The sequence below is a fragment of the Rhinoderma darwinii genome, chromosome 1 (genome assembly GCF_050947455.1).
Source record: "Rhinoderma darwinii isolate aRhiDar2 chromosome 1, aRhiDar2.hap1, whole genome shotgun sequence".
In the NCBI taxonomy this organism is placed as follows: domain Eukaryota; kingdom Metazoa; phylum Chordata; class Amphibia; order Anura; family Rhinodermatidae; genus Rhinoderma; species Rhinoderma darwinii.
This window is the reverse complement of record NC_134687.1, coordinates 160,630,730-160,646,178: the sequence shown is the minus strand read 5'-3', so window position 1 is coordinate 160,646,178 and position 15,449 is coordinate 160,630,730. Positions and strand designations below refer to the sequence as shown.

The window sequence follows — 15,449 nt, the reverse complement described above, 5'->3', positions numbered from 1 at the left end:
GTCACTGATTGGTCAGCGTCATACACTTCTCTTCACAACGAACAGCTGGTAAAAAGTAAAAACGCTCAGCGGTCTATTAAGAAACAAATTAGCATAAATCTAAAATTGTTTATAACTTGGTAAAAAATTATCGTTTTTCAAAATAAAAACCACTGTTGTTTTCTACATTACAGCGCCGATCAGATTATGTAGGAGATAGGGCACTTATAATGTGGTGACAGAGCCTCTTTAAGACCTTTCAGGATGTCATGTTTTATAGGGCACAGCATTAGGATCCCACCATCTTAATAGTAAACAATACAGAGGATATTTCACCATTCCCTATGTCACTGTTGTGTATTACTATAACAATATTTTACAGTCGCTGTAAATAACTTTTTTCTTGGTGTATTCCCTGGTGTCAAATTTTAAATAGCTTTTTCATAAGACAATTTTTCTTGTTTTTTTGTGGTGGTGAATAGTTGGAAAACATCCGGATAGTTTATACAGCAAAGGCCCTTCGTATCCTGGATACCCAAGCTACATCATGATGCCAAATATGAATAATGACCCATACATGTCAAATGGATCTTTGTCTCCACCCATTCCTAGAACAGTAAGTGCTCTGTGTGTTACTCGAGTTTGTTTCTTCTCAGACTCCGTCCAGGTCAGATTTCTGTGTAATGTTTATGGGCCTTCAAATTCTACTTGGCAGCACAAAGCATAAAATGTGTTCTTTCTGTGTGAACTGTGCTGTTATTGTCTCCAGTAGTTTCTGATGGATTGGAGTATCTTCTCACATCATTTGTTGATACAACTTCCAGTTACCAATGTCTATGCGCTAAGTAGTTTACTGTAAAATGTCTGTTTACTTGGGATCTGGTTTTGTTTTTGTACCCCAGTATGGAACAGAAACGTTTATACTTTAATGGAGAGTCAGTCGAGTGGAAAGTGTTATATGAAATGATAGTTGTTCTTATAGAGAGTAGCAATAGCTACAAAACTCATCTATGTATGATTCCAATAATTACAATTTAAGGGGCACAAATGCAACTTTTTTTTATCATTATTTAAACTTCTAGGCAATTTTTAAAACATACATACAATACCAATACATTGGTAACTCAAAAAGATAGGCTTTTGACCCATTATCTTTTGCACAACTGTCTGTGGTTACAGTTCCACCTAAGCTAAGTAAGGCTTCGTTCACATCTGCGTCGGGCTTCCGTTCATGGGTTCCATTAGTCCTTTCCGTCAGGGGAACCCCATGAACTGAAACCAAACGGAAACCATAGCTTTCTGTTTGCATTATTATTGATTTCAATGGTAATGCTTCCGTTGCAAATGGTTTCTGTTTGTCTCTGTTCTGTAAGGTTTAGTGTTTTCTTTGCAGAATCAATAGCATAGTCGACTGCTCTATTGTTTCCGCCAAAAAAAAACGCAATCCTTACGGAATGGAGACAAACGGAAACCATTTGCAACGCAAGCATTACCATTGAAATCAATAATAATGCAAACGGAAGCTATGGCTTCTGTTCATGGGTCCGCTAATCCAAAGGTCTAAAGGAACCCATGAACGGAAGCCCGACGCAGTTGTGAACGAAGCCTAAGGAGTCAAGAAACTGTAAATGTAGTAGTGTGAATACAATTATACAACTTAGGTTATGAAAGCTATTTTATATTTTATAACAAGCATCCATGATGATAATTGTTGAGTCTGTGATTATAAAAGGGTCATTCCTATGCTATGGAAATCTCTTTCATTGGACATGGCTAATGGTGGCCATAAACATAGGATAATATTTGGACAATTATTAGTCCTTGTAGATTTGGACAAACATGAATAGTATTTCAATGAAGTGGAGGAAGGTAAGCAACTGCCAAAAACAACTGGAGCCCCTTATCTGTAGCAGATATTATATTGTCAGCAGTTCCTATATCCCATCCTGAAATTGCCAACAGGATCCACTGACAAATAATAAGAGCATTTCTAATACAAGGCAATGCAAGTTTTGTGTAGTTATATCTTTATGTAATGTTATGTGGCAATAGATTCAATTCAGCTGGACATAGAACTGTCAATGGGATAAATCACCCTTACAAGTCTGTTGGATGAACAAACATGGTTGACATAGTAGTCTGTTTTGGTGTGGGGAGATTCTGCATGTATTTAATATTTAACTTGGACAATCTGTTTGAAATTTTCAACTGGTGTTTGGCTATAGTCTATCATTTATGGTACAATTCGCTGATCATTAACTGGTTGTCAAAAAAATGGTATTTATTTATTTCTTCTGTATATGACAATAATTTACTGTGCGTTAGGGATGTTACGATACCAGAATTTAGACTTCGATACCAATACTTTGTGTAGTATCGCGATTTCGATACAAAAACAATACTTTGCCAACAGTAATAACAAAAATAAAGTTCTTCCATTTTCTGATGTGTGGCGCGAGGTGTGATGAATTTTGAATGTGCCTCACATTAATAGCGATTAACCCCATCATGTTTCTCAGTCATAATGGGTTAATGTGTAAGGTACATGATGGGGTTAATTACTATTAATGTGAGGCTCATGGAGGTTAAATTCATCACACCTCGTGCCTCAATAAGGGAAAGAAAGCAGTTTTTATTTTATTTTTTTACAGTGTACACATCATAAATGCCGCAAAAAAAATTGTTGTGCCGTTTATTACGGCCGCGCCAATACTGAATATGTGTATTTTATGTATTGAGACTTATTTTAATGTTTATTGTAAAAAAGGTGTATGTGTATTTTTTTTAATTTAACATTACTTACTTTATTTTTAAACTTTAATGTACTGGCAGATATCTATATGCCAGTACATTAGCCTGTGTAATGATAGTACACAGGCAGTTGTTAGGACATACCTAAGTATGCCCTAACAACAGGAAATATGGTCAGACAGCCCTGGGGTCCTTCAATGGACCCTGGGCTGTCTGGCCATATATGGTATGTCCCTCAATCGCATCACAGGGATTCCCTGAGATGCGATCCAAGGGGCATCCCCCCTTCTCATTTTCCCCTGAATGCTGCAGTCAGCTTTGATCGCAGCATTCAGGATAATAACGGCGGAGATAAGAGGTTTCTCTGATCTCCGCTGCGGGGCTGCGGCTGTGTAATACAGCCATGGCCCCATTCCTGACATTAAGTGCGCGCGTAGTCAGCATGAGGTGATGCGGCCGACGCTGCACTAATGAGCAGCGGTTCAGGCACTGAGGACAGAACATGGGGGTGTTTTGTAGTGCGCCCGTCATGTTCGCTTTTCAGTTCCGCTGCTCATTAATGCAGCGCTGGCCACATAACATCATCCTAACGGCGCGCACTTGTCAGGACTCAGGAGCGGGGCAATTGCTGTATCACACAGCCCCAGCCCCGCTCTATTACATTCATGTGTTACTATACTGAGCTGTGCGGCCGCACAGCTTAGTATTCGAAATACATGAAATAACGGTATCGAACCGTTTGGGAATGCACAGTATCGAAACCGTATCGAAGCTTAGAAGCATCGTGCATCCCTACTGTGCGTGGTAGTACATTTTTGTGGTGGTATCAGCCAAAAGAACAGTTGAACAACTGATCAGTCATCCATCTGTGGACTTGTTAAAATCTCACGTCTATGGCCCGCTTTAGAGGTTTGCCGCTGTATTGGCTACTAGATATATGTTAAGCCCAGTATTAAAAACAAAAACATAAAAGAGGACAAACTATGCAGATCAGAGCATTATTATGTGAAAGAAGGTGACCTTTTTAACACCAACACATAAGGCGTTTGTGTTAACACCTCCAAATGCCAATGCTTTGACCAATTGTTTGTCATGCAACAAAAGTGTCATATCATCTAAGTGGTATGTTTAAATACAAAAGCTCCCGACCTCTTCAGACGTGCTAAGGCAGAGCCTTTGTTCTCTGCTTTTCGGCCCTTTAAATGTTCCAGCTGTTTTATGGAAAGTGAACAGTCCACGTGTTCCCGGCTGATTCAGGGCATAAATGGGTCCCTGCTACTTTCATCAGTGTGAAAGTGAAGGCGGCTTCATGGGCAGCCTCTGCTAACAAAACATGTTACTGTCCACAGATGCGGATCTGGAGACTTTTAAGTCTATATTATGTTACACGACACATAAACTGAGCTCTGACTGAAGAAATTAATACCAGCTCCACATAACACATTGCCTTCATATGAGGAGTAAAATCTGGTTCAAATAAGAAGACATCATGTTAGAATTCTTTGTTTCTCAAAAAAGCTTAGGCCTACATAGATTTAATTTAAAGCATTCACACATTTTGCCACATAGAGCCTGTGTAATTTGGCTGGCTCATGTTGAAAGATACTTAATAGAATATTTTTTCTCTAGATGTAGTAAACAGAATTTGTGGCTTGGCAGATGGCAAGAACCAGATTCCTTTACAACGTATATTTATGGCCTTTTTAAAAAAAAAAAAAAAAAAAAGCCTAAAGCGCTGTTCAAAACGTCTTCTTAAGGTGTAAAGTGTTCATTTCCTGTTCACAAACATTTTTCTGTGCCTCCTACATAATGGGGTTAACGCAATAAGCACCTGTATGGCTGTCACTTGGTAATATAAATGCTGTCAAAATTCAGTCTTGGGGCTGAAGGGGGAATATTGTATATATGACTGCACTGTGTATAAAGGTATAAGCTACAAGCATAGCGGTTATTCTATGTAGCTTGTCACAGTTACATACATGGACCTGAATAAACATTGATCCTATATCAACGAAATTGGAAATGAGTTCTGCCTCATAGCACTCAACAAAAAAAGGAACAACATTATTATTGTTCTATTCGGTACATAAGGTTTGGTGATGTCCAAAGCTGGTATTACACGGCCCAACTTGGGCCTTGTAAATGAGAGCTGATCAACCAGACAGATCGTTGATCGGCGCTCGTTTGTTGCTTTCACAAGGAGCTATGTATGGGGACGAGCGCTCCTTATTCCGATCCCTCAGCTCCATACATTATTATCATGTCGGCAGCGCGTCTCTCTGTTTACACAGGGAGATGTGCTGCCGACAATGATAATATTTTGGATACTTAAAACGATACGATCAGCTGATAAACGAGCGTTGGCTCGTTCATCTGCGGATCGCTTCTCTGTTTACACAAGGCAATGATCGGCAACGAGCGTTCTTTGAACACTCGTTTGCCCGATAATTGGCCAGTATAAAAGGGCCTTAACAACTGTCCCCATTTGTTAATGAATTCCATTTATAAAGGCAGCTGCACTGATGCCTCCAATAACCAGGACCATCAAAGATCCAGCCAGCTGATGATGAAATTGGATATTGTTCCGGTTACTTGACTTTGGGACTGACGCACAAGCCATATTGGCAAGCAATGCAACACTAACATGCCTGCTGCATTCTTGTTTATGCAAAAACTTCAACAAGCGGCTTTGATAAATGTTTATTTTCTTAAAGTATCTTGTTCTACCCCATATGTATTACAGAGTATGTGTAGGTCTTCTTTGCTGTTGCTACTAAATTTTAAAGAGGATCTCCACCCAAATATACGGTATATTTCATAAAATCTGATTAGCACTGTAGGCTGGGAATAGAGAATGGGCCTAGCAACCTGTACTCTCTATACACTTAGATCCCCACCTTAAAGGGGTCATCCATGTTCTGAATTTTTTTTGGTAATTACTGCAAGTTAGATAAATAAGCAAAAGAAGCAGTACTTACCTATCCTTTCCCCTGGCAATTGAGCACTCCTGGTAAAAGTTTACATGCACGTAGCATGTGACCGATGCTGCCAATCAGAGGACTCAGCAGTCATGTGTTGTATTTCTGTCATTATGCTAGAAATACTATTTGTCAGAGCTCCTCTGATTGGCTGCAGAGGTTACATGCTAGGTGTATATAAAAATCACAGGAGCGTCAGCCCTGGATCGCCAAGGGAAAGGATAGGTAAGTACTGCTTCTTTTGCTTATTTATCTAATTTTCAGCCATTATTAAAAAATGTGCCAAACCCACATAGCCCCTTAAAGAGGTTGTTTCCTTTAGACCAGGGGTCTCAAACTCGGCCGGGTAAATGGGCCGCACATAGAAAAAATGTGAAGTTGACGGGCCGCATTACTTTCAAATTTGATAAAATACAAAATTATTGTTAATCAATTTGTTATTTGAACTACTATATCACTATATTACTATAATAATACTACATTACTATAGCAATACTATATTACTATACTACTATAACAATACTACATTACTATAATAATACTACAAAACTATAACAATACTACATTACTATAATAATACTACATTACTATAACAATACTACATTACTATAATACTAAATTACTATAATACTACATTACTATACTATAATAATACTACATTACTATAATACTACATTACTATAACAATACTACATTACTATAATACTAAATTACTATAATACTACATTACTATACTATAATAATACTACATTACTATAATACTACATTACTATAACAATACTACATTACTATAATAATACTGCATTACTATAACAATACTACATTACTATAATACTAAATTACTATAATACTACATTACTATAACAATACTACATTACTATAATACTAAATTACTATAATACTACATTACTAAAACAATACTACATTACTATAACAATATTACATTACTATAACAATACAACATTACTATAATACTACATTACTATAATAATACTACATTACTATAACAATACAACATTACTATAATAATACTACATTACTATAACAATACTACATTACTATAATAATACTACATTATTATAACAATACTGCGTTACTATAATAATACTACATTACTATAACAATACTGCATTACTATAACAATACTACATTACTATAACACTACATAACTATAATAATACTACATTACTATAATACTACATTACTATAATAATACTACACTACTATAACACTACATTACTATAATACTACATTACTAAAACAATACTACATTACTATAATAATACTACATTACTATAACAATACTACATTACTATAATACTAAATTACTATAATACTACACTATAATACTACATTACTAAAACAATACTACATTACTAGAACAATACTACATTACTATAATACTACATTACTATAATAATACTACATTACTATAACAATACAACATTACTATAATAATATTACATTACTTTAACAATACTGCATTACTATAATACTACATTACTATAACAATACTGCATTACTTTAATGCGAGCCATGTAATGCTTCATTTCTGCCGCTGCGTCACTGCAGGGAAAATAAGGATTCGCTGGTGGCTTTCCACGGTGATGACAGCCGGTCATGGGGTGCCCAGCTCGTTGACAGAGAACCTGTATTGCTCTAAAGGGTTGTCCAAATAGAACAACGACTTTAAGGCCGAATTGGTGCTGAACTGAAGTTACAAAATGTAACAAGGAGGTGTACCCAAACCGCACTTTTATCTATCTATCTCTAGTATATCTTTCATATTTCATCATTTTGTACAATACATATTTAGGTTAAAAAAAAACTCTTTAATAGGCCACATTTTTTGTAGGTTCCACTTCAGTTTCCATAGACCATGAGTCTAGCCTGATTGTCATAGTTAAATATTTGTATATTTTAAGAGCCTAGTACCGGAAAAGCAAGTCCTGAATCACTGCAATAGTACTGAGTAGCCATTCTTTTCTTGACATATTTGTTGGTATGTTGGTAGTCAAGCTCTGTCTCAAGTGGTAAAATGTCAAAGCAGAAAAAAAACTTTTTTTTTTTTTTTTGGTTGACCCATACTTGACAGTTGACACCGTGTATCATTGTGACAGTTTAACCACAGTTGTAGTAGACCTCTTTTGCAACATAGTATCTGCTGTACTTCCTGTATCTAAAGGTGCTAGTATCATAAATCACTTGGGGATATATTGCGCATGTGTATGTACTTTACAGAATACTCCACAGAGCGTTTATGTACTTCTATATTCTATACAACATCCTATTGAACAAGAATATAAAGATATAACCCTATTGCCTGAGGTTGCAATTATTTTTATTTCAGATCAAGATTTCTTACAGAATAGTTCATCTTTTTAGCATTATAACTAATATGGGTGGCATGATGGCTATAGCCAGTAGAACTGGTGTCATGGGTTCAAATCTGACCAGGACAATATCTTCATGGAGTTTGTGTTGTTTCCTCTTTACTCTTGTGTCTACCCACACTCCAAGACATAATCATAGCATTATGGGCTTCTACTGAAATTCCTATATGTGCGTGCTTGAGTAAGGGAAATTAGATTATGAAAACAATGACTGATAAAATTCCATAACAAATACTTTATGCAAGCACCCAAATGAATTTGGGTAGCTACTTAGCAGAGGGCACTAGGCACTGCCACGTGACCATTCTGGTCTGTAAGACAAAAGTCACCCTCCTCCAGCACTTCTATATTTTGCAGAAAAAGATGGTTGACAGTCCCCTACTCCGGAGGAGGGAGTAATCATTTTTTTTGTTACAGGGCGGTGTAGAAAATGGTAAAGTGGGCAACCAGCCGAAGGGACAATTTCCCTGACGTTTTTCTCAAAAAAGCTTCTCTTAAATATTAATGTATGTTTGCTGAAAGGAAGCTACTGCCAAGAACTATATTGCATTCCCATGGCCTTGAGCAATCATTAAAACACTGTTACTTTATTCTTTAATTGGTTCTTTGGGACTAGGTAAATAAGGTTTATTTAACAGAGCCCAGAACCTGCAGCAAGTCCATGGATAAGGAGAGCATACGTATTTGTCATCTATAGACACTCTGTATTTAAGCAAACATTGCTCGCACCCAATAGCCATTGTGCCCTGTCTTTAAGATGAGTAGAGATCACTGTTAAAGTAGAAAACTTCTATTTAAAACACATGACTTAAATTACATTTAAAAGAAAATAAAGCAAAAACAAGTAATACATGTCTATTAAAGGGAATGTGTCGCTAGAAATTATTTTATTTTTTTCAGTTGAACAGTTAGTATATAAATGATTACACATTGTTTTAATTTTTTCACAAGTCAGGAAATATTATAAATTAGTTTCTAATTTATAACATTTCCATGTGCTGGTCACTAGAGCGAGCAATTCCCCAAATTGCAGCATTGGCAATGTAGTAAAGCAACCTCATTGCTTTATGCTGCAAATTTGGAGTAGACACACTCGCTCTAGTGTCCTCACACAATCCCCCCTCCTTTATCCTGTCTATTGGCCGGAGAAAGGAGAGCGTTGAATGTTCAAACCTTCTACACTGTGTGCCGCCATTTTCTGAGCGAATGCACAGTGTAGGAGGATTAGATACAGTGGTAATCAGACAGTATAACACTAATATACACACACATTACATACACAAACATAACTTACCTGCTCCTGCCGCCTCCGCTCCTAGTCCTTGCGCTTTATATAGACGCTTACTTGGGTTTGGTTGCTCTTTTTGTCCTTTTGGGTTTGCTCCGTGGTTCTGGGTCCTCTGCGGCTGCGGGGGCTTCCGTGGGTCCTTTGCTGGTTTCTGCGGTACCTTTTGTATTCTGCATCATTGATAAGACAGTTAGTCTAAAGTTCATATTGGATTTTCAATTTATATTTATGCAATGTCATTCATTATGTAACTTTTACAGTAACTGCAAATTTGTGCTTTTAATTAGGTATTTTTACATCAATTTGTTAGCGTCTATTATCCTAGCATTCAATTTCTAGTATTTAATATAATTTGTATCTCATATTGTGTTGTTTGCATCCAATTGTATGCCTAATACTCCCCCTTAGTTTGTGTTCAAAGCCTCCGCTAGGGACTCATTCGGATGCTTGAATTGCCGCATTCAAATAACATAACATCCAAATGGATGCTATAGATATTATTAATTTTCCTTTTTCCTTTTTCTTCTTTATATGATCATTCAAATGGATGGTTACTATTATTATAGACATCATAATGGATGTCCTCTGACACCTAGCTGAGCTTCTCCTGTTTTTTGGATGAACGGCAGCTTAGCATCTAAATGGATGTTATATTTATTATTTTTATTTCTTTCCATTGTGTTTACCATCCAATTGGATGTTTAGTATTGTAAACATCGTAATGGTTGTGTAGAAATATGTTTGCACATCCAGATGAATGTTTGGGTTTGGACTCGCGTCTACTCGCCGGTCAACATACAAGTGAAGGTGTTTGAAGGTTTTTAAATGTTACGATTTGATATTTTATGACTTTTCTTTTCCTTTTTTAAGTAATGATGCTAGTTATTATGTACATATGTGTGTTTCTGTGTATTCTTATGTATAATTTCCTCTAGTGATTACGTCATTGGTGCACTCTGACCCTGATCACATTGGCGGTTTTTTTTTCCGCGTGGTGCATTTAAAGCACTGCTGTTTAGACTGCAATTCATATGGCCTGAGGAAGATGCCGGTGCGGCATTGAAACGCGTAGCCTTGATTAATAAACATCATCATTTACAGCAACTGTATCATTATTGAGTAGCAGCGCCGTACCTATTCCCGTTTTTCACGAATTGTACATTACCTCATTACGGTGGCCAACAGGCCTGACCGGCTGGGATTTCGGCAGCAGCACTCACCTATTCACCTGTTCCACGTGTTTGATCTATCTTTCTGTGGTAAGCGTCCACTTGTCATTTACTGACTGCTATTTCTGGGCTTACTCACACTATGTGGCGCCGTGTTTTTTCCTTGCATTTTTTTTTCCTTGCATTTCTTTTTCTTTTTTTTCTTGAACATATGGCCGGAAGCCGCGACCGGAAGACGTAATCTTACTGTCCAGCCGCGGCTTCCGGTCCACGTGAAAATGGCGCCGAATGTCGCTCTACCAAAGATCTTCCTTTTGCGCCGTTCCCACACAGACGGCATACGCTATAGTGAATGGAACGGCTCCCGTTCGCATTCTCTATGGGAATGTATGTGCCGTATTCCATCTCTGTATGTGTCATTAATCGAATTGAATTACTGAAATAAATTAAGTTTTTTATGATATTCTAATTCATTGAGAAGGATTAGTACACACACACACAAACCCAGTAGTGACACACACACACACACACACACACACACACACACGTGTTAAAAAAAAATAGTAGTCCAACATCATTAACTCGATAAATCAATATTTTTGGTAGAATTGATATTTCTACATCGCAAATAATTTTCTTGTAAGTGTAGTAGAAAAAAAACAGACCTAATAATTAGTACATGCATTCTGAGTAATTGAATCATTAATTGAAAGGGACTTGTACAAAATAATAGCAGTGAGGAGTTAGGGCTTGTCCACACGTAAAAATTTCTGCAGCAATTCCGTTGAAAGTAGCAGACTTTCTGCTGCGGCAAAAACGCATTTTGCACTGCAGAAAATGGTGCGTATTTTGCTGTGTTTTTCACACTGGTAGACGCAGCAATTCAGTCCACTTTCTGCAGCAGGAATTGACATGCTGCTGTCTGCAAAATACGCACCGCAGGTCAATTTCTGCTCCGAATTTTTACGCAGCCTATGGATGAGATTTGTTAAATCTCACCCACTTTGCTGCTACTGTATTCTGCTGCGTATTTTCCGCCCGCAATTCCGGACGGAAAACACGCAGCGATTCTGCTACGTGTGGACAAGCACTAAAATTACTGAAGTCATTCATTCTGTGGGAAAAAACTAGTGTCAATTTATTTAACCCCTTCAGGACCAACCTAATTTTGGCCTTCAGGACCAGACCCATTTTATCAAATCTGACATGTGTCACTTTATGTGGTAATAACTTCGGAATGCTTTTACCTATCCAAGCGATTCTGAGATTGTTTTCTCGTGACACATTGTACTTTATGTTAGTGAAAAAATATGGTCGATAAATTCATTGCTTATTTGTGAAAAACACCAAAATTTAGAGAATATTTGAAGAAATTATGATTTTTCGAATTTTAAATGTATCTGCTTGTAAAACAGATAGTAATACCACATTGAAAATTGACATTTTCCACAGATATGCTATTTAAGTGCCCAATGTGTTGTGCTCAGATTGTGCCACTTTAGACACACACCCCATAAATTGTTAAGCGAGTTCTCCAGAGTAGAGTAATACCCCAAATGTGGTCATAAACTGCTGTTTGGGCACACTGCCAGGTCCAGATGGAGCACCATTTGGCTTTTGGAGCGCAGATTTTGCTTGGTAGTAGTTTTGTTTAGTGTTTTACTGGTGTTTCAGTTTATAATGTGGGGGCATATGGAATCTGTGCGGTGTACATCAGGGTATATGTAAGCTGGGCGGAGTACATCAGGGTATATGTAAGCTGGGCGGAGTACATCAGGGTATATGTAAGCTGGGCGGAGTACATCAGGGTATATGTAAGCTGGGCGGAGTACATCAGGGTATATGTAAGCTGGGCGGAGTACATCAGGGTATATGTAAGCTGGGCGGAGTACATCAGGGTATATGTAAGCTGTGCAGAGTACATCAGGGTATATGTAAGCTGGGCGGAGTACATCAGGGTATATGGAATCTGTGCGGTGTACATGAGGGTATATGTAAGCTGTGAGGAGTACATCAGGGTATATGTGAGCTGTGAGGAGTATATCAGGGTATATGTAAGCTGGGCGGAGTACATCAGGGCATATGTAATATGTGCAGAGTACATCAGGGTATATGTAAGCTGTGAGGAGTACATCAGGGTATATGTAAGCTGGGCGGAGTACATCAGGGTATATGTAAGCTGGGCGGAGTACATCAGGGTATATGTAAGCTGGGCGGAGTACATCAGGGTATATGTAAGCTGGGCGGAGTACATCAGGGTATATGGAATCTGTGTGGTGTACATGAGGGTATATGTAAGCTGTGAGGAGTACATCAGGGTATATGTAAGCTGTGAGGAGTATATCAGGGTATATGTAAGCTGGGCGGAGTACATCAGGGCATATGTAATATGTGCAGAGTACAACAGGGTATATGTAAGCTGTGAGGAGTACATCAGGGTATATGTAAGCTGGGCGGAGTACATCAGGGTATATGTAAGCTGGGCGGAGTACATCAGGGTATATGTAAGCTGGGCGGAGTACATCAGGGTATATGTAAGCTGTGAGGAGTATATCAGGGTATATGTAAGCTGGGCAGAGTACATCAGGGTATATGTAAGCTGGGCGGAGTACATCAGGGTATATGTAAACTGTGAGGAGTATATCAGGGTATATATAATCTGGGCGGAGTACATCGGTATATGTTAGTTGAGCGGAGTACATCAGGGTATATGTAAGCTGGGCAGAGTACATCAGGGTATATGTAAACTGTGCGGAGTACATCGGTATATGTTAGTTGAGCGGAGTACATCAGGGTATATGTAAGCTGGGCAGAGTACATCAGGGTATATGTATGCTGGGCGGAGTACATCAGGGTATATGTAAGCTGGGTGGAGTACATCAGGGTATATGTAAAATGGGCGGAGTGCATCAGGGTATATGTAAGCTGGGCGGAGTACATCAGGGTACATGTAATCTGTGAGGAGTATATCAGGGTATATGTATGCCGGGCGGAGTACATTGGGGTATATGTAAGCTGGACGGAGTACATCAGGGTATATGTAAGCTTGGCGGAGTGCATCAGGGTATATGTAAGCTGGGCGGAGTGCATCAGGGTATATGTAAGCTGGGCGGAGTGCATCAGGGTATATGTAAGCTGGGCGGAGAACATCAAGTCATAATAGGATGATGTAATAATGGGGTAAATGAATAATAAAATGATTCATGGATAGTGACGTACACTTTGAACTCCAGTATTACCTAATCTTGACTTTTCACTAGCCCCATATGTAACACAGATCCCAAAATTTCATAGTTTCTGCTGCATTTACAGGGTCTACCAGTAGGGGCTAGCAAATGCTGACGTGGGGTTTTAGATGAAGAACTGCTGCACATATAAATTAGTCTGGAACGTCATTTTGCATTATTGCGTTCCGAGAGTCATAGCTTTTTATTTTTCCATTGACGAGCTATGTGAGTGCTTGATTTTCATGGAACGAGCTGTAAAATATTAGTATCATTTTGGGGTACATGCGTTTTTTTCAAATCAATTTATATTCAATATTATTGGGGAGGTGAGCATACCAAAAAAAAAATTCTCTAACTTTTTTTTAATGGATTTTTAACGGCTTTCTCTGTGCAGTATAAACAACATGTTTACTTTATTCTGCGGTTCGATACGATTATGGCAATACCAAATTTATATAGTTTTTATATGTTTTACTACTTTTACACAGTGAAAACACCCTTTTTTCTAAATAAAATAATGTTTTAGTGTCACCATATCCTGAGAGCCATAACTTTTTTTATTTTTTTGTCGACGGAGCCGTGTGAGGGCTTGTTTTTTGCGTGACAAACTGTAGTTTTTATTGGTACCATTTAGGGGTACTTGCGACTTTTTGATCACTTTTTATTCAATTTTACTGGAAACAACGTGACCAAAAAAGGAAATTCTGCCATTGTTTTTTTTTTTGTTTTTTTTTTACGGTGTTCACCGTGCGGGATAAATAATATGAAATTTTTATAGGTCAGGCCAATACGAACGCAGCGATACCTATTATGTATGTTTTTTTTATTTTTTCATTATTTTGTAATTATAAAAGATTTGATCAGGGAAACGGCGATTATTGTTTTTATTACGTAAAACTTTTATTTATTTAAAACTTTTTTACACTTACTAGGGGACTTGAAGATCTGATCTTCCGATCCCCAGAACAATACACTGCACTACTGATGTAGTGCAGTGTATTGTAACTGTCATTTTACAACTGACAGTTAAACCTATTACGTCCTGCCTTGGGCAGGACCTAATAGGCTTCCGTACATGGCAACCAGGAAGCCATTGCAAGGGTTCCTGATTGCCATAGCAACCATCGGCACCCCGCAAGTTTTCGCAGGGGGCCAACGGGGTACAGAGGGAGCCCCCTCCCTCTGTATCAATCACTTAAATGCCGCTGTCGCTATTGACAGCGGCATTTAAGGGGTTAAACGGCGGCGATCGGTGATAACTGTGATCGCCGCCGTTTCAGTTGGATGTCGGCTGTACATTACAGCCGACACCCGCTGAAGATGAAGCGTGCACAGCTCCTTCATCCTCATGGCATTACTGTACGCCCATTTGCGGGAACGCACCACTAAAAAGGACGTACAGTAACGCCCATTTGTGGGAAAGGGTTAAATGTTGCTGTTTAGGCTATGTACTAAGTTTTCTACAAATAAGCATTGTACTATTAATCTATCGGTATTATATTGCTGAATACAATGTTGCATTACTTGTACTAGTTTAGCATCTAGAATTTAACATATTTCATTAGTGAACCTTGTGTTTGTAAAGTTTCTATTAGCACTTCAATACAAAATATTTATCTCTGATAATCACATCGATGAAGACTTTTCTGGGTCCGTATTTGCTT

General features: G+C 38.1%; 1 protein-coding gene across 5 annotated transcripts in view; it reads left to right on the top strand.

Annotated features, from left to right (window-relative positions):
• Positions 1-15,449, top strand: part of LEF1 (lymphoid enhancer binding factor 1) — a 115,437-nt gene that overhangs the window by 23,725 nt on the left and 76,263 nt on the right. For all 5 annotated transcript variants that reach the window (XM_075860510.1, XM_075860509.1, XM_075860512.1 and 2 more), the window contains exon 3: positions 462-595. In XM_075860510.1, coding sequence (XP_075716625.1) covers positions 462-595 — 134 coding nt within the window. The remainder of the gene's footprint in view (positions 1-461; positions 596-15,449) is intronic.